Source organism: Littorina saxatilis, linkage group LG17 (genome assembly GCF_037325665.1).
Source record: "Littorina saxatilis isolate snail1 linkage group LG17, US_GU_Lsax_2.0, whole genome shotgun sequence".
Lineage (NCBI taxonomy): Eukaryota > Metazoa > Mollusca > Gastropoda > Littorinimorpha > Littorinidae > Littorina > Littorina saxatilis.
The window spans coordinates 13,517,616-13,537,075 of record NC_090261.1 but is presented as its reverse complement, the minus strand read 5'-3'; the positions used below and the strand labels follow the sequence as shown (position 1 = coordinate 13,537,075).

Genomic DNA, 19,460 nt, shown 5'->3' with positions numbered 1-19,460 from the left:
CCAGCCGGCAGCCAACACCCTCGTCTCTGGGCAACATCAGCCTGCGGCAGCCAAGCCTGGACTCCCGCCACTTCAGCAGCCCACGGAGGTCAGGGCTTATGCCCCTTCGCATCTCCAGTCGGCCGCCGAGGATATCCGCGACACTCTTCGAGGCATCTCCAGGACCCTTGCCCAACCTGTCTCCGCTTTTCACCCACTTCCAGCAGCGGTCACAGCCACGGCTCCTACCACTACGACGATGACTACAGCCACCACGATGACGACAAGAGTCGGAGGCCAATTCGCGACCTCCTTTCGGCCTCAGTTTGTCAAAGCTGAGATTCCAAGCCACGAAGATCGTCCTCGCCAGATCTACGCGCCTTCCCGTTTCCCTCACAAATCCCTCAATCCATCAGCGAGACCTTTTCCCGGGCCTTTCCCTGGTCCTTTTCCTGCCATGACCTCCCGAGAGTCTCCGACCTATGTGCCAAACTTTGCATATGGGCCTTCTGTCATGCATCCTCCCATGCAAACGCAGCAATATGACCACGCTGCAAGCTTTGCTCCTGACACGGACTACACACAGCATGGTTTTCAAGAGGCTCCGGTCACGAGCCCTTCAGACTACTACGGGCAAGATGCATACCTTCCTCAGATGCAAGGCCAACCAGCGCTCTCCGAGGGTTCTGCCCTAGCTCGTACTCTAGCTGAGGCTCTCCTGATCAACAGGTTACCGACGCAGGAGCCCACTACGTTTTCAGGAGATCCTTTGACGTACCCTCTCTGGAGGTCCTCATTCACTCTTTTGATTGAGCGGCAGGGCGTTTCTGCAGAGGAAAAGCTCCTCTACTTGGAGAAGTACTTGGACGGTCCGGCGAAGGATGCGGTCAAGGGACTCTTTCTGATCAGAGATGCCCAGGCCTATCAGCAGGCCCTTCAGACGTTGGAGGAAAGGTTCGGCAGTTCTTTCGTCGTTGCCAGAGCCTTCCGAGAGAAACTAGATGCATGGCCGGTTATCAAACCCAAAGATGGACAAGCCCTCCGCGCCTTCTCGGACTTTCTTGGACAATGCCTTGTGGCGAGCCGAGTGATAGGCCAGCTACAGAATCTGGAAGACCAAGCCTATCACAAGACACTCATGAGCAAGCTTCCAGATTGGTTGGTGAGAAACTGGGTGCGGAAAGTAAACAAGACCAAGAACGAGAAGAAACGCTACCCTACCTTTGAGGAGTTGTCAGCTTTCATCAAGACAGAGGCAGACATCCTTTGCGAGCCCCTTTTCTCCTCCAGCAAATCTGCCGCCTCTTCCACCTCACAGACCGCCAGTTCATCAGTCCCCAAGAAAACATCGTACAGTACGGATTTTTCTACTGCATCTGCATGTCAAGAGTGTGACAAAAGTCTTTGTCAGCATCACGCGAAAACTGTCCTGAATACGAACTGCGACGAAGTCTGTCCCTTTTGTACCGTTCGTTTTCCGACCAGCTCTTCTTCTCATCCTCTACTCAGATGCCAGAGGTTCGATGAGATTCCCGTTGAGGACAGGAAACACTTCATGTACGAAGCGTCTTTGTGTTTTTCCTGTGCCAGAAAGACTGACCATAGAAGTGTAGACTGCACTACCAGGGCGATATGCGACAAGTGCCAAGGCCCACATCTCACTATGCTGCATGGAGCGCCTAGCTACAGGAAGAAGATTCCCAATCAGCAACGGAATGCACGGGGACCGCCAGATTCTTCAAGGTTTGTCTGTATCAGTCAAGATGCCCGTGTTTCTGCCTCTGGATCAGCATTCGCGACGACCAACAAGTCAGACAGACCAGTCAGAGCTACCATGATTGTTCCGGTCAGAGTTTCAACGAAAGAGAATCCCACGGTAGAGCATACGACATACGCGCTGCTTGACACCATGTCTTGCATCTCCTTCGTTACTGAATCTTTGAGTGACAAGCTGAACACTCATTCCGAGCCAGCGTCATTGAGGCTGAACACTATGACTTCTCAGAACACTCATATCGAATGTCAGAGAGTGACCGGATTGTGTGTTAAGGCCCTCAACTCCAATGTTTCCCACAACCTGAAAACGCTCTACACGACGGACCATCTCACCAATGACACTGAGAACATACCAACATCAGAGACCGCTCGTAACATCAAGCATTTGAGTCATATTGCCAGCGAGATTCCCCCGTTGCTCGAAGGCTGCACTCCCGGGTTGTTGATTGGCTACGATCATGCAGAGCTATTCATGCCAGAGAGAGTCATCAAGGGAGACCCATACGCCGTTCTCACACCGTTGGGTTGGACGATACTGGGACAAGTGTCGCCAAAACAGTCTGTCCATGACGTGATGCACGTGTCTCTAACAGAACATTGTCTCAGCGAGTACGAAGGTGAATCAGTCACTTCCGTATATCGCACGACACTCGCCGAACCCAGCATCTCCGACGCCCTCCATGTCATGGAAAGGACGAAGAAGACCAGTACGAAGAAGACCACAACGAAGAAGACCACGACGAAGAAGACCAGTACCAGAAGACCAGTACGAAGAAGACCACAACGAAGAAGACCACAACGAAGAAGACCACAACGAAGAAGAAAGTGGCTTCTTCCTCAACGTAACCTTGCTGTCGGAGATGTCGTCGTGCTACGTGACGAAGCCGTATGCAGAGCAGATTGGCCTCTTGGACTCGTGACGGAGGTTCGCCCCAGCGACGATGGACTCGTGCGAACCTGCAAGCTCAAGACTGTCAAGGTCACCTCGAAGACGAGCCATTCCACTTTCTACTACTGGCGCCCCATCTCTAAGCTGACCGTGCTGGTGAAGGCAGACCCGGACACTCAATGACTTTCCCAGTGAACTTTACTGTTTCGACAGACCGTTTGTGCATGTTTTGGTCTGACGTAATCCGTTCGCCTTTTTGACAGGTGGCGCTGTTTTGATTTGGGGAGAAAATTTCGTCTTAATGCAAATATTTTTTGTGACTTTGTGATTTCTCTCCATTTGTATATATGTTTTTGGTTCCGCATTTTGGAACGAAAGCTCTTGACAGAGGCAAGCGCTTAATGAATCGGTTTGTTTAGTCCTTCCCGCGTGCGGATGCCTGTGCTTATGATTAAGACGACTGAAGATGTTTTTCTTTTGTATTTTGTAGGTTGCGACTACAGTCTTTCATACTGAGTTGCGGGTTATGTAAAGGTGTAAGAATAATGTTGACACGATATGTTGACAGTGACGGACTGACGAAATATGATGTTACATTTGTTGAAAGAACACGTGTGATTTTTAGATTGAGACTCATGAGAGTGCGTTTCGAACAGCTACGTTTTGGATAATGCCGAAAGGATTCTGTAACGTTTCGGATTTTTTGTATTTTGAACCACGTATGAGAGTGCGTTTTGAACAGCTACGTTTTGGATAATGCCAAAAGGATTCTGTAATGTTTCGGATTTTGTTTTTGAACCACGCCTGTATTCGATGTTTTTGTTGATTTTTTATGTTGACTTTTGTAAAGACTAAGATGTCTTCGAGGGGGGAATGTGAATGCCCCTGCTAAGGAGCCTTCTGTGTATTTAGATTCTTTTTGTTTTGCTTGTGTTTTTTAGTCATGCTTTTAGCTTGACTCGCATGCGACTTTCCGTGGTGGTGGCTTCCCCTTTTTGTTCTTTCACTTTTATTATCTTATTTCACTTTTGTCCCTATTTGTTCCCATTTTGCAGCCACCTCTGTAGGTTCGCGTGCGGGTCTAGCTCGCTCTTTATCCTCTAGTTTTCTTTTTTTAGTATGAGCGTCCTGGTACGAACTTTGTTTTGTTATAATGACGTTAAATATTGTAACGAACTAATTTATAAACAAGGTAGTGTGGCCGGCGTTTTTCTGATTTTAATTTCATGTGCCTGTATGGCTCACGCTGGACAGCCTATGGAGTTTTCCCCGGAGAGCACGGGACGCATGTTTTGCAACAGTAATATTGTAGTAACGCGCAGTATTTTTAGTTCACCTCTGTGGTGGATAGCCTGTTTTCGTCGTCACTTACTGGGAAGCCGTTCACGGAACAAGATGTTTTAGGATAGATAGATTTTTTTGCTCTGTTCCGGGGCCCAGTGTTTTCTGCCAGCCTCCAGTTTTGTTTTAAGTTATTTTGTAGTTCAGGTTCAGTTGCTCGCCTTGAGTCTGTTTTAGATTATTGATGCTGTCAAAGGCGAGTATCCATTTCTGACTGTTTCTTTTATTTACCGAATTCGTGTAATTTTCGTTTTGAATCTTTGTCTTCTGTCCGTTTCTGTGTCTTCTGTCCGTTTCTGTGTCTTCTGTCCGTTTCTTTGTCTTCTGTCCGTTTCTGTGTCTTCTGTCCGTTTCTTTGTCTTCTGTCCGTTTCTGTGTCTTCTGTCCGTTTCTGTGTCTTCTTTCCGTCTCTGTGTCTTCTGTCCGTTTCTTTGTCTTCTTTCCGTCTCTGTGTCTTCTTTCCGTTTCTTTGTCTTCTTTCCGTCTCTGTGTCTTCTGTCCGTTTCTTTGTCTTCTTTCCGTTTCTGTGTCCTACGTTTATTCTATGTAGGGTTTTTCTAACATATTTTTGTCTTGGTGATTTTTTATTGATTTGCCGCCATCTTGTTTCGGCCGCCATTTTGTCGTCCATCTTTGATGTTTATGTTTTTAGGACACCTTTGATGTTTAGTTTGTTTCGAATTCTAAGTTTAGTTTTTTCTTTTCTATCAGTTTCCACCGCTCCGCGCTTCTCGCTCACCGCTCCGCGCTTCTCGCACCACGCTCCGCGCTTCTCGCTCCATGCTCCACGCTTCACACTCTACTGTTCTGCACTCTCACTCAAGCTAGTCTTTTCTACTTCACATTTTAGCTTTAATTCACTTTCTAAACTTAGATTAGTTTTTCCGCCACGCTCCGATATAGGTTACTTAGCCTCTCCATAGATTTATGTTTAGCCTTTTATATATTGATATTATGAGCTGATTCCGAATTACCATGACATCGACAAGTATTCAATAAACTTTAATTAATTTTCCAATTCTAGTGTTCGTTTTGTTTTGTGAGCGCGTCGGTTCTTTATAGCACCAAAATTACATCCTCCAGAATTTATATAAGCCATCACAGAATCTTACAGCTACTCAAGGGCAAGCACACCCATTTATTTTTTTCGGTGGACACTTTTGCTTTTTCGGCGGAACAAAAAAACATGTGGGCGGAAATTTGCCTTTCGACGGACAATTCCCATGCCTGGATATATATGAATTCCACACAACACTTAATACCGGAAAACTGAAAATGCACAAAGGGCAGTTGAGGATGGAGTCTGTTCCAAAATACTGTACAGTGGACCCCCCCCCCCCCCCCCCCCCCTTAAGACCTCCAACAATCAGACACAATCAGGTCTTAACAAGTCGCGTAAGGCGAAATTACTACATTTAGTCAAGCTGTGGAACTCACAGAATGAAACTGAACGTAGTCCGCCGCTAGTGCAAAAGACAATGAAAGTGACGAGCCTGTTTGGCGCGGTAGCGGTTGCGCTGTGCTTCATAGCACGCTTTACTGTACCTCTCTTCTTTTTAACTTTCTGAGCGTGTTTGTAATCCAAACATATCATATCTATATGTTTTTGGAATCAGAAACCGACAAGGAATAAGATGAAATAGTTTTTAAAACGATTTCGGAAATTTAATTTTAATCATAATTTTTATATTTTTAATTTTCAGAGCTTGTTTTTAATCCAAATATAACATATTTATATGTTTTTGGAATCAGAAAATGATGAAGAATAAGATGAACGTAAATTTGGATCGTTTTATAGAAAAAAATTGTTACAATTTTCAGATTTTTAATGACCAAAGTCATCAATTGATTTTTAAGCCACCAAGCTGAAATGCAATACCGAAGTCCTGCCTTCGTCGAAGATTGCTTGGCCAAAATTTCAATCAATTTGATTGAAAATTAAGGGTGTGACAGTGCCGCCTCAACTTTTACAAAAAGCCGGATATGACGTCATCAAAGGTATTTATCGAAAAAAACATCCGGGAATATCATTCCTAGGAACTCTCATGTAAAATTTCATAAAGATCGGTCCAGTAGTTTGAATCGTTCTACACACACACACGCACAGACAGACACACACACACACATACACACACACATACACCACGACCCTCGTCTCGATTCCCCCTCTATGTTAAAACATTTAGTCAAAACTTGACTAAATGTAAAAAGGAGGAATTCTTAAACTGGGGGTTAATTTACATAGGCTATGAAGAGAAAGTCTGAGAAAAGATGGTTTTAAAAGGGGGGTTCCCACTGTATACAGTTTGCAGCCAAGGGCATCGCAAACTAGATCATAGCGAGAAGTTATGTGACACCTGATTTAACCCTTTGCCTCTCGTACACAACCATGTCGTCTCCTTCCAAGTTTCCATCACATTTAACTGAACGCTCTAACGAAGCAAGGTTTGGTCTTATCTGCTCAAGCCATGCCGTCTCTCAGCACGAAAGTGATTTTGCACATGGTTCAACTGAGGGACAAACGAGCTCACACGTAACCAGAAAATTCTGGAACGCTGAAGAAGAAGAAAAAGATGTCCTGTCAAAAGAACATCTCTTTGTATACCCTCGACATCCAGTACAGCTGTACCCTCGACATCCAGTACAGCTGTACCCTCGACATCCAGTACAGCTGTACATTGCTATTCTGGTATGCATGTGGGGGAATTTTGGGGGTTGTGATTGGACAGTCTATTTTGGCGATTATTCCAAATATGTATGGAAGTCATTCAATATCACTTATATTTACAACAACAAAACTACACGCAACATGACATAGTAACACAATGTATGTCCTTTATGTCCATGTGCGCAAGGGACGTCACCGCTTAGCAAAGTCTGTAAGACGTGCGCACGCATGTTTACCTCACTTGAAAAAGGACTTTCGATCAGTCAAAATGGAGAAAAAAATCACAAAAAAGATGAGTTTTCACTGTTCCTCATCGTCAGTTTGGTTGGTTTATTTTACACGCGAAAAACCTCAAACTTGACGTTATGTTGAGTACGAATGCCGTTGTGTTGTTCGGCCTTGAGGGCAGAGAAAGGCGTATAGGCAATAAACATGCGCAAAGAAAGTTCGTCTGCTCTCGTCAGAAAACAGCCACTTAGAAGCAAAATCTTACATTTTGCAAGTTTATAACCCTACACCTAGGTCAGAATACCAATATAAACACTATCATGTTTTCTGCGTAGCGATAGGGTTTGATTTTTGACTCGAACAAGTAGTCTTCGACTTGGCGTATTAGAATTGTTTTCGTCAAAACATCGGACCGTTTCACCACGCTTAAAACACGATAGCTGTTAATCTTGCCCAAGCGTGTTGCATCAGAACATGTCCTTGTGCTTTTAGCTGCTGAAGGAATTACTGAAGCATGCGGTGTCAGCAGAACACATCCGGGCATCTGTTGACAAGGCTCATACTGTCAGAAGAACATCTCCTTGTACAGTTCATGTACCTCCAGTTCGGGGTTCTTGGAGAGAAAGCACGTGATGACTTGCATGTGTTGAACACGGGCCAGACTCAGCTCACTAAGGCGCAACATCAGCTCTCCAAACCGCCGCAGTCCGTCAGCATAATTCTCTGAAATCATCCGTAGAGCAGACAATTCTGAAATAAGGTGAAGAAAGATTGAAAATAGTATGGTTATCACTGTTTAATTGTCATACCATTGCTGAGAAATGACAAAGAACATGTGATACTCACCTTGTAAGTTGAAGTAATGTCCTGGATTTAAACAAGACATTTGTTTGTTTGTTTGTTTATTTGTTGCTTAACGTCCAGCCGACTACGCAGAGCCATATCAGGACGAGGAAGGGGGGGATGAAGGGGGCCACTTGTCAAGCGATTCCTGTTTACAAATGCACTAACCCATTACTTGTGTCCCAGCAGGCTTTAGTAAAACTAAATTAATACCTACTGGAAGATTACCAGTTTCCAGTATGTTAAAATAGGCTTAACCTATCTACTGCTGGACTTACATCAGAACACTAACAGATTAAACTATACATGAATCGCGAGACAAGCGGCAAGAGAAGGGATTTTTGGAAAAAATACAGGTGAATGAGCAAGAAGGCAGAAAAAAGAAAAGAATTCATGAAGAAAAAGAGAGCATGACAGGAAAGAGGAACCAAAAATCTACCTAACAGCAAACTAGAAAGCTCCTGCGGTTCCAAAAACAGGAGGGGCCTTTAATTTCATAACCGCAGTGCCCCACTGCGGGAAAACAAGACATTGTGTACTGCAACTGATGTTAATTATGATGTAAATGCACGCGCATAGCTCCACTCTTTAAAACCCTTTGACGAGCACCAATAGTATTTCCCAAACAGGATATACACTCTTTTTAACCCGGGTGGTTTAACATCATTAACATCATGCGTGCGTGCATTGCCGTGAGCTCTCACAACAAGGGGCAATTCAATGTTAATTTTTTATTATGATTATAAAAAGATTACTTACTGGACTCGTAGGCTAGGAAAAATTCCATGATACGGTCCTGACATTCCTTGACTTCCTCCAAGCCCTTTAGACCTGGACATTCTGAAGGTGAAAACAAACACAAAGAAACAGATATAACAAGCACAAGGAAACAGATAAAACAAGCACAAGGAAACAGATAAAACAAGCACAAAGAAACAGATATAACAAGCACAAAGAAACAGATAAAACAAGCACAAAGAAACAGATATAACAAGCACAAAGAAACAGATATAACAAGCACAAAGAAACAGATAAAACAAGCACAAAGAAACAGATAAAACAAGCACAAAGAAACAGATAAAACAAGCACAAAGAAACAGATAAAACAAGCACAAAGAAACAGATAAAACAAGCACAAAGAAACAGATATAACAAGCACAAGGAAACAGATAAAACAAGCACAAGGAAACAGATAAAACAAGCACAAAGAAACAGATAAAACAAGCACAAAGAAACAGATAAAACAAGCACAAAGAAACAGATAAAACAAGCACAAAGAAACAGATATAACAAGCACAAAGAAACAGATAAAACAAGCACAAAGAAACAGATAAAACAAGCACAAAGAAACAGATAAAACAAGCACAAAGAAACAGATAAAACAAGCACAAAGAAACAGATAAAACAAGCACAAAGAAACAGATATAACAAGCACAAAGAAACAGATAAAACAAGCACAAAGAAACAGATAAAACAAGCACAAAGAAACAGATAAAACAAGCACAAAGAAACAGATAAAACAAGCACAAAGAAACAGATAAAACAAGCACAAAGAAACAGATAAAACAAGCACAAAGAAACAGATAAAACAAGCACAAAGAAACAGATAAAACAAACACAAATTTGACAAAGACCAACAACATAATGGAGATACGTATGGTCTGAACCGTCCAGGACAATTAAGCTACACTAAACTGTGTCAAAGAGCAGGGGACAGGAGAGCAGGGAATACTCCATATCAGTGTTACACATGGTCTATAACGGAGATACGTATGTGCTATAACGGAGATACATATGGTCTATAACGGAGATACACATGGTCTGAGTCGTCTAGGGCAAAGCTACACTAACTTGTGTCAAAACCTAGGAGAGATGACAGCAGGGTATACTCTATAACGCAGAAATGCATGGTCTATAACGGAGATACACATGGTCCGAGTCGTCAAGAGCAAAGCTACACGTACACTAGCCTGTGTCAAAAAGCAGGAGAGAGGACAGCAGGGTATACTCTATAACAGAGATTTGCATGGTCTATAACGGAGATACACATGGTCCGAGTCGTCAAGAACATAGCTACACTAACCTGTGTCAAAAAGCAGGAGAGAGGACAGCAGGGTATACTCTATAACAGAGATTTGCATGGTCTATAACGGAGATACACATGGTCTGAGTCGTCAAGAACATAGCTACACTAACCTGTGTCAAAAAGCAGGAGACAGGACAGCAGGGTATACTCCATATCAGTCATATTCATGGTCTGAGCCATCAGGCCCATGTGCTTGTAATGTTCCTGCAGGGGGGCAAACTCCGGGCTCATCTCAAGGATTTTGTTCTCTTCTGGCACAGTGAAGTTGAAGTAATTGTAAAATCCTGTCTCCAGGTCGTACTTGCTCGAGTGGCTCAACACAACTATGGGGTAAATGGCATTCTGCATCAGAACCACTTGATCATCCAGAGACAAATGTTTGTAACCTGGAAAAAAGTGGAAAATAATCAACACAAAACATTGCAGACGATTTCACAGAACACATAAATCTTTCTGCCTTAAACACGTTCATTGTGCTCCTACCACAGGCAGCTTTCTAAAACCTGTGGGGGGGGGGGGGGGGTATACAAGAAAAACATTAACCAAAAACGCAACGGATGATGTCGGAGAACGGATGATGTCAGAGAACGGATGATGTCAGAGAACAGACATAACAGACATACTCCCACCAAAGGTAGGTTTTTTTTGTAATCTGGAAGAAGTAGAAATTTATATGTTATAAAAAAAACAATGCAGATGATTTCAGAGAACAGAAATCTTTCAGTCAAAACAGACATATTCCCACCAAAGGTATTTTTTATTAAAACCTGGAAGAAGAAAAAAACCAGAAGTAGAAATGTATATACAGTGGATTCCGGGTACAACAAACCTCAAGGGAGATACATCACCTTCAAATGATCGTTCCATCGATCTTCCCTTGGAGAGTACAATCTCTGCATGTTTTCAACAGCTTCATAATATAATCCATAGAGAGAGGCAAACTAACAGCGGGAGGTGCATGAAAAGCGTCAGTTTTCACGATAAAACTTTGACTCGCTCATTCACAGGACATAACTGCACACCGGACTGTCCACAGTGTTGAGCAATTTAGGAGACTTCACTGCCTGAGGAGAGTATTGATTCAAACGAACGCGTGGTTCTATATCGCGTCACTCGGTCACGGATCGGAGAAAACAAAAAAACAGTTCCAGATTTCGAAACCATGTTCGTCAGCCATTGTTTTTAACAAGACAGACCACATGTGCACGAGCTTCGCTGACGTACATCGCAAAATGTCATGACGTCACCACAACTTTTGGTTTTGGTTCGATCTGTTCTGTGCACCTCCCGCTGTTTGTCAGAAACAAAACGGCTCTGGGGCGATGAAAACGTGTTTGTTAAAAGAGGGGTTCGTTATGCAAATGAGTTCAAAAGGTTCGATGTAGCCGGAAAGTAACAAGTAAGAAATAGAAGGCTGTCTGCCGGGAAATCAATGGCAGTTTGTTAAAAGAGGGATTTTGTTATACCCAGGTTCGTTATAGCTGGACTCCACTGTATTATCAGAAAAGAAACAGATGATTTCATAGAACAGAAAAATCTGTATCCAAAACAAACCTAATTTCACTTGTGTAGCGGAGATATACACAGTTTTTTTTTTAAACTTTACCATCATGTCTGGCATTTAACAAATGCTCTGTACTAAAGTCATACCTGCTGTTGACCACCTTGATAACGAACACCTGGCCATCACGTCCACCCCAAAGAAATCCTGCCAAGGTTCCTTCCTATATAATTCTCCTTTCTTCAAAGACCACCTGTTTATGCGGACCATTTTCCCCGAGTACGCAGTACTAGGGTCCAACAGACTTTAATTGTGTGTGTGTCTGTCTGTCTATCTGTCTGTCTCGACTTAACAGCTTATTGCTGGGAAACTACTGGGCGCAGTTCGTTCAAAAGTTGATACACTAACTTGATAATAGGTCCGATTGATCGTATTAAAACTTCATAATGTTACCTGGGACCTAAATGCGAAATAAATCACAAAAGCCACTCTTAACGGTGGGAGTTTTTGCGGTGGGAGGCTGGTCGCTTTGCGAACAGCCTGAACTAAAGGGGAGACTTGAGCGGCGAACACGTCACGCAGTGACGAGAAAAGCATGATTTGCAAGCCAGACAACGGGTGAGGAAATGGTCTCGGCAAAGAAATTACAATGCAGGGTTTGGTCTCGGTGAAAGAGAGACAGAGAGCACGAGAGAGTCTATGGCCAAAATGATCCGGGTTCGATTCCCGGCATGGGCGTTCTATTTTTTATTTTTTTTTAATTCTTGTTTACTATTGTTTATTATGAACGTTTTAATGTTTAATTTTACTCTAATAGTTTTTTTAATTGTGTAAAATAAATAAATAATTTTTTTTTTATTTTTTATTTTTTTTTTAAATCCAAGTGACCCGGGTTCGATTCCCGGCATGGGCGGTCTATTTTTTTTATTTTTTTATTTTTTAATTTTTGTTTACTATTGTTTATTATGAACGTTTTAATGTTTTATTTTACTCTAATAATTTTTTTAATTGTGTAAAATAAATAAATATATATTTTTTTTTTAAATCCACGTGCACAAGACAAAAACTTTCATACTGGGGGAGCGAGCCAGTCTGAAGAGTACTCGGGTCCAGCGCCAGCGTTTTTTATTGGTTGGTCCCTTGGGAGGCTGTTATCGATGCTCAATTGGTACAAAAACTTGGTTGGAGACTAGATTTCACGATCCACAGCATGCAGAGAACAACCCTTTAAAAAAAGTTAAAGGAGAGAGAAAGACAAGACAAGAAGACAGACAGGACAGAAGTAAACAATTGATGAGAAAAGATATGAAACTGTTAGACATAAAACTACCTGGAACTTTTTTGGCAAAGCGAAGGCAACACTGCGTGTGGAATTCAAAGTGCTTCATCTGCTTCTTCCACATAATAGCATAGCTCCGGAACATTGATTCATCGTACACGCCTGACTTTCTCCGATCCTAAAATGCAGTAAGACATTGATTAAAAAAACATGCTGAAATGTGTCATTCCATTATTACGGTTTAAATCTCTATAAACCATGCTTTATCCAATACAAAACCTTGCTTTTCTCAAGTTATTGTAAATAAATAACTAAAATCACATGTGTTTTGTGCTTATGTGACCATATGGATGTTGACAATTCATGCATGCTAACTTACCAGTGAAGACATGTGGATCAGCTCCATGCCTGCATGTTCCAGACAGTCCTTCATCAGTTGATCCTCCAGTTCCGCATCATAAGGCTCCCCCTTGATGTCAATCACTGATGGCACTGATGGCACTGATGGCACCTGATAACACAACACACCAACAATAACAAAAACAAACTGCCCCCAAAACGGAATATGGCTGCCTAAATGGTTGGGGATAAAAATCATAAAGTGAACATACACGTTAAAATCCACATGGGAGTTGCAGCCTTTGAATGATTAAACGAAGAAGAAGAAGAAGAAGATGAAATGAACAAATCAACAAGTGATGCAGAAGAAGAAGAAGAAGAAATAAACAAATATATAAGTAATGGCAAACTGACCTCGGATAGCTCCACATCGGAGAAAGAAATATCAGGACTGTCCTCTTCCTTGACATCCATGGAGCCGAGAGATGAAAGAAGGAGACCGCTGTCACTGACACTGGACACAGCGGAGGCCGGACTGCCACTGGTGCCAACACTGGACAGCCTGTCCGCTGTGCGGCTTGCCAGGATCACGCTGTCATCCCCGCAAACATCTCCCAGCCCAAGGCTGGAGGTAGACAGCGAGTGAGCCGACTGTTCCATGCACTGTTTCTTCACTTCCAGGGAGATGGCGTGTTTCACTGCGTTGGGCTGCCGGCCTATCCTGCTACCTGATCAACACACAATTTATACAATGAAATGTTGTTTTACGCTCTCACGGTAGAACCGTTAGGGGCATGTTCACGAGTGTTGCCCCAACTTTAGATCACATTTTATATCAAAACAGGGGTATTAATATCTTACCTACCTGTCTGCCTGATCCACAAGAAGTCAACATGGATCTTGAATTTGTACAAATATTGAATTTGTACAATGGAACCCTCCTTTTAAGACAACCCCCCAAGACCTCCCACTTGTAACACCTTGCTTTTTCATATTTTCTGTTCATAACCTCTGTAATTTATGTGTAAATGACCCACATTTCAAGACATTCTCTTTTAAGACCAAATGTTCTCAGATTTGTGTAGGTCTTACAAGGGGTGTTGACTCCCAGAGCTGTGCTGAACTCAAGTCTCTCACCATTCAACACATCCACAACTCCTACCCCCAACGCCAATGGACTCATGTATACACTGACGGACCTGTCGGAAGTGGTGGTGGTGCCGGAATCTACATAAAGTACCCAGGAGGTCGAGAAGAAGAACACATCTCCCTCGCTACCGGCCTCTACTCCACCAACTTCAAGGCTGAAGCAGTAGCGCTCCAGACAGGTGCAGCCCACATTGAGCACAGTCCACTCTCCTCCAACAACGTTGTGTTCTTCAGCGACGCAAAGTCAGTCCTGCAGGCCTTAGAAATTGCCAGAGACAAAGAACTGAATGACCTGTCATCCGCCTTGATCTCCCTGTGCAGAGCCGACACAGTCGTGCTGCAATGGGTCCCCTCTCACTGCAACATACCAGGCAACGAAGACGCAGATACTCTGGCAAAGGAGGGCACTACGAAGGATCAGAATGACAGATCAACCACCTTCAAAGAAGCCAAGACCATCATCAAGGCCAAGCAACACAAAAGGTGGTTGCAGCAGCACCCACACTACAACAAAAACGACGCCTTTCACCTGCTCACAAGGTCTGAGCAGGTCCTCATATTCAGGCTGCGGACAGGCCACAACCGAATGAACCACCACCTTTTCACCAAGTTCAGAATTGGCCAGTCAGACCAGTGCCCTTGTCAAACAGGCAGCATGACAACGGAACACCTGCTGCAGACTTGCCCACTACACGATGGCCTCAGGAGCCAGATCTGGGCGAAGGCGACCACGGTGCAAGGGAAGCTCTATGGCAGTCTGGACGACCTACAGCGCACGGCAACATTTGCGCGGAGAACCGGCGTTTCCATCTGAGTGATCGACAAGAAGAAGAAGAAGAAGAAAAGGGGTGTTCCACTGTACAAATATCTGCATGACTTGATTCTGCAGACATGTCTCTCCTCCTGATCCATGAGAAAATGAAAATATGGATCTTCAAATCAAATTTCCAGAGATGTTTGGGTTTGGCCTAAACAGGTAGAGTCTGACACCGACAGAACTGCAAAACAGTCTTCCGCTTACACCAATGAGTTGTTTATACAGTGGAACCTTCCTTTTAAGTCCCCCCTCCAACTTAAGACTCCCTGCCTTTTAAGCCCTGTTTTCTCAGATGTCCTGTTCATAAATTCTGTAAATTTACCCCCATTTCAAGACTCCTTCCCTTTTAAGCCCTGTTTTCCCAGATGTCCTGTTCATAAATTCTGTAAATTTACCCCCATTTCAAGGCTCCTTCATTTATAAGACCCGATTTTCTCAGATTTCTGATGGTCTTAAAAGGGGGTTCCACTGTACTCACACAAACTCGGACATGTACTTATGGCTGGTATTATCTGGACTGCTATGTTAGGCTTGGGCTTTTGGAGAAAAAAAACTGCACACTCACACTCACCATGAAAGCTATTTTATTACGCTGGAAATATAAAGTTGAAGGAACTGTGGTAGACTAACAGCACAAGAAAGGTTAAAGCTCATGGTACGTTTAATTATAGACGAAACAAAACATTAACAAGAATGCGGAAGTACAACAATTCAAGGATAAGTCACATTGTAAATCCTTCTTTGTTAATTCGACATTTTGATTGGTCAATGCAATCACTCAGCGGTCAGGCAATCAGCGTGTCTCACCTCCAAATGGATCTGCCTCAATGTACACTTCCTGGCAAGCGTATCAATACAAGTCATGTGTTTTACGTGTCGCCATGGTCACGGTGTATGAATCTGTCAAAGCAAATCAAACTGAATCTAACATGGAGGAAGAAGCATATTTTGATATTTACTTGTCGTCTCTTGACGATTGTGGAAGTGAATTGGGTGATGATGAAAGCATTAAACAATGGATAGAAGAAGAGGAACAGCAAGTCCAAGGATCATGTGCAACAGTCCCGGCAACTGCCAGAAACGACCCATTGATCCCAAAAGATGCATCAGCAACGGCGGACATCCTACCCAACGACAACAGCCCAGCGCCAAGACAGCCACAACAAGCAGCCCACGTCCAGGCAACTGGAAAAAAGGATGCGCCAGCGACCGACCGCCCGCGGCATGAGCCCAACAACGACATCCAGGAGTCCGAGTCGTCAACTGCAAAGAAGCGAAGATTCCGGGTGTCTCTGGACGAGCAACACCGTGCAGAACTGTTGGACAACGTGGATTCAAAAAACACAAAGAAGAACACAAAGTTTGCAGTGGAAATGTTCAAAGGTAAAGTACTATTTCCTTTTCTTCTTTTACCAACGTTTGGATTTACAGTCCACCACAAAATGAAATTGAAAGAGGTAAACGTTTTAATTCTAGATGAACATGGTATTGTATTGAGTTGTTATTTGCGTCATCAAAGATGCCCAAACACTTCATGGTTTGTTCCTTATGATTACGTCAAAATCTTGATATGACGTCATATATCTCTCTCTCTCTCTCTCTCTCTCTCTCTCTCTCTCTCCCTCCCTCCCTCCCTCCCTCCCTCCCTCCCTCCCTCCCTCCCTCCCTCCCTCCCTCCCTCCCTCCCTCCCTCCCTCCCTCCCTCCCCTCTCTCTCTCTCTCTCTCTCTCTCTCAGCAACATACACATACACACATTTACTTCCATATTTTAGCTTCAATTCCTAGTTGATAGATTAGAAAATAAGCAAGATATCTTTGTTTTTCTGTTTTCCGTAGAATGGCTACGAGAACGGAGAGAAGGGGACGACGCTTTCGAGGAGCTTCCGTCCAAGGAGCTGGACAGCCTTCTCCGGGAGTTCTATCCCGAAATGAGGAACAAAGCCGAAGGACGCTACTCAAAGAGTACGATGATTGGCGTGAGAGCGGGTATTAACCGCCATCTCCGCAATCCGCCGCACGCTCAAAACATTTGTTTAATGTCCGATTCTTCTTTTGCAAATAGCAATCGTATGTTCGCTGCTGTTATGAAGAAGGCGAAGGAAGAGGGCTGTGACAAAAGTAAGCACACTCCCAACATCCGCGATTTGGATCTAGAAAAGATCAGAGCGATGGATGCATTTGATTTGGACCATCAAAAGCAATTGCAGGAAAAAGTCTGGTTTGATATGCAACTGCATTTCGCTCGGCGGGGGAGGGAGAATAGCCGCACTTTGAAAGCCTCTTCCTTCGCCTTCAAACACGATGACACGGGTCTGGAGTTTGTCGAAATGGAGCATTCTGAATGCACCAAGAATCACCCCGGAAAAACAACAGACACAAACCAACACACAAAAGCACGGATGTATGCGAATGGATTACCAAACTGCCCTCTGATGTCGTTGCGTCTCTATCTAGAGAGACGCAACAAGACCAACGATGTCTTCTTTCAAAAGGCGAGATCTGGGAACAGATTCAAACCTTGCAATGAAACCGTTTGGTACACAACTGTACCACTCGGACACAACACAATCGGGAAGCTCATGCCAAACATCAGTGAGCGACTCCAACTGAGCATGCGGTACACAAACCATTGTGTGCGTGCCACTACTGTCACAGTCCTTTCAAACAATGGTGTAGAAGCACGAGAAATCATGCGCATCACAGGCCACAAGGCTGAATCGTCGTTGCGATCTTACCACACAGACAGCACGGACAAGCAAAAACGAACATACTCAGCATTGCTCCAAAACACCACAGTTACGAAGGACAGTGACAGTCGTGGCACGACCACCCAAGCAACACACGAATCACAATATCCTACCTTGCCTTTGTCCTCTCCCGAAGCATCTGCAGTCGCACACAGTCACTCCTTGTCATTCACAAACACCGATGTCCCCACGTTTAACATCACAAAGAGCGTGGTCAACATCCACTACCACTGTTTTCGATTCACTTGTTCCATTCCTTCGGGATTCCATTTACAAATCACAGGTGAGACAATTTAGGCACACCCCTCCATGTTGAAAGCAATCGGTGAATATTGTATCAGTATCAGACATCATTGAGTTTTGTATTTTGTGCATCTTGTTTGTTCACATTAAAGACCAACAGGTTGAAGTTCTTACGAATACTTTGTTCTGAATATAATTAATCATCCCATCAACTTAAACATTTCTTGTTTTTGTGATTCTTGATTTTGGAATTTTAGCAATTTATCTGATTGGGATTGTGTAGTTGTTGAGGTGCTCTGATTACAAAACCAAACAAAACACAAAGTTAACACAATCTAATCCGCTCACCTTCAACAGACATGCCGTTGGTGATACACTTCTGATATCGGCAGGCCTTGCACATGTTGCGAGTGTGTGTGCTGATCTCACAGGATCCGCCGCTAGAACACTTGTACATCCCAGGCTCTCGTTCCTTTACCATTCGACGAAAAAATCCCTGAAGCACAGAACATAAAAAATAATTAAAAGTCGATATTCATCCATGTCTTTTCAATCAACTTAACACAGGACAATGAACACGTTAATCTTTTTTGCAGTCACCAAGTTGGCATAAATGCGTATGTCTCAGTTTTGTTCTAACCTCCTGGGCGGGGATGTAGCTCAGTCGGTAGCGCGCTGGATTTGTATCCAGTTGGCCGCTGTCAGCGTGAGTTCGTCCCCACGTTCGGCGAGAGATTTATTTCTCAGAGTCAACTTTGTGTGCAGACTCTCCTCGGTGTCCGAACACCCCCGTGTGTACACGCAAGCACAAGACCAAGTGCGCACGAAAAAGATCCTGTAATCCATGTCAGAGTTCGGTGGGTTATAGAAACACGAAAATACCCAGCATGCTTCCTCCGAAAACGGCGTATGGCTGCCTAAATGGCGGGGTAAAAAACGGTCATACACGTAAAATTCCACTCGTGCAAAAAACACGAGTGTACGTGGGAGTTTCAGCCCACGAACGCAGAAGAAGAAGAAGAAGAAGTTCTAACCTCATCATATCAATGTCGTCATGGAATTTCGGCATAACTCATTTTAGACAGCTTTTCAGAAGGCCAAAACTGTTTATTTAATATGAAATATTTCTCATGGAGAATGATTTACTAAGTCTAAAACAAGAAGGGCAAAGCCCATACGACTCACATGCTTGACCTTTACATGACCTTGACCTTCAGCTAAACCTAGCAATGACATCATATACTAAGAACTGCTTTACACATTTTTCCTACCAAAATACATGTGACCTTGACAAGGTCATCCAAGGTCATGCAACACAAAGCTGTTAATTCAAGACATAGGAAGTACAATGGTGCTTATTGGCTCTTTCTCTCATGAGATATGGTCACTTTTAGTGGTTCACTACCTTATTTTGGTCACATTTCATAAGGGTCAAAGTGACCTTGACCTTGATCATATGTGACCAAATGTGTCTCATGATGAAAGTATAACATGTGCCCCACATAATTTTTAAGTTTGAAACAGTTATCTTCCATAGTTCAGGGTCAAGGTCACTTCAAAATATGTATACAATC

General features: G+C 43.4%; 3 protein-coding genes across 4 annotated transcripts in view; 2 read left to right on the top strand and 1 right to left on the bottom strand.

The window, feature by feature from the left end:
• The first annotated feature begins 505 nt into the window (after positions 1 to 505).
• On the top strand, positions 506 to 2,827 carry LOC138952685 (uncharacterized). Its single transcript, XM_070324384.1, has 2 exons — positions 506 to 1,329; positions 1,570 to 2,827. Exons 1-2 carry the CDS (start codon positions 506 to 508, stop codon positions 2,825 to 2,827), a joined length of 2,082 nt encoding a protein of 693 aa, XP_070180485.1.
• Positions 2,828 to 5,122: 2,295 nt separating this feature from the next.
• The window catches only part of LOC138951802 (probable nuclear hormone receptor HR3), a 28,805-nt gene continuing 14,467 nt past the window's right edge, over positions 5,123 to 19,460 (bottom strand). The window contains exons 5-11 of one of the 2 annotated variants that reach the window (XM_070323354.1): positions 18,235 to 18,382; positions 13,344 to 13,657; positions 12,970 to 13,101; positions 12,642 to 12,768; positions 9,921 to 10,196; positions 8,484 to 8,564; positions 5,123 to 7,631 (exon numbers count right to left, since the gene is read on the bottom strand). In XM_070323354.1, the coding sequence (XP_070179455.1) occupies positions 7,447 to 7,631; positions 8,484 to 8,564; positions 9,921 to 10,196; positions 12,642 to 12,768; positions 12,970 to 13,101; positions 13,344 to 13,657; positions 18,235 to 18,382 (1,263 nt within the window). In that variant the 3' untranslated portion in view covers positions 5,123 to 7,446. The remainder of the gene's footprint in view (positions 7,632 to 8,483; positions 8,565 to 9,920; positions 10,197 to 12,641; positions 12,769 to 12,969; positions 13,102 to 13,343; positions 13,658 to 18,234; positions 18,383 to 19,460) is intronic. The other variant, XM_070323355.1, reaches the window with a different exon arrangement.
• On the top strand, positions 15,576 to 17,964 carry LOC138951803 (uncharacterized). The gene is made up of 2 exons (XM_070323356.1): positions 15,576 to 16,278; positions 16,733 to 17,964. Exons 1-2 carry the CDS (start codon positions 15,723 to 15,725, stop codon positions 17,938 to 17,940), a joined length of 1,764 nt encoding a protein of 587 aa, XP_070179457.1. The 5' UTR covers positions 15,576 to 15,722; the 3' UTR covers positions 17,941 to 17,964.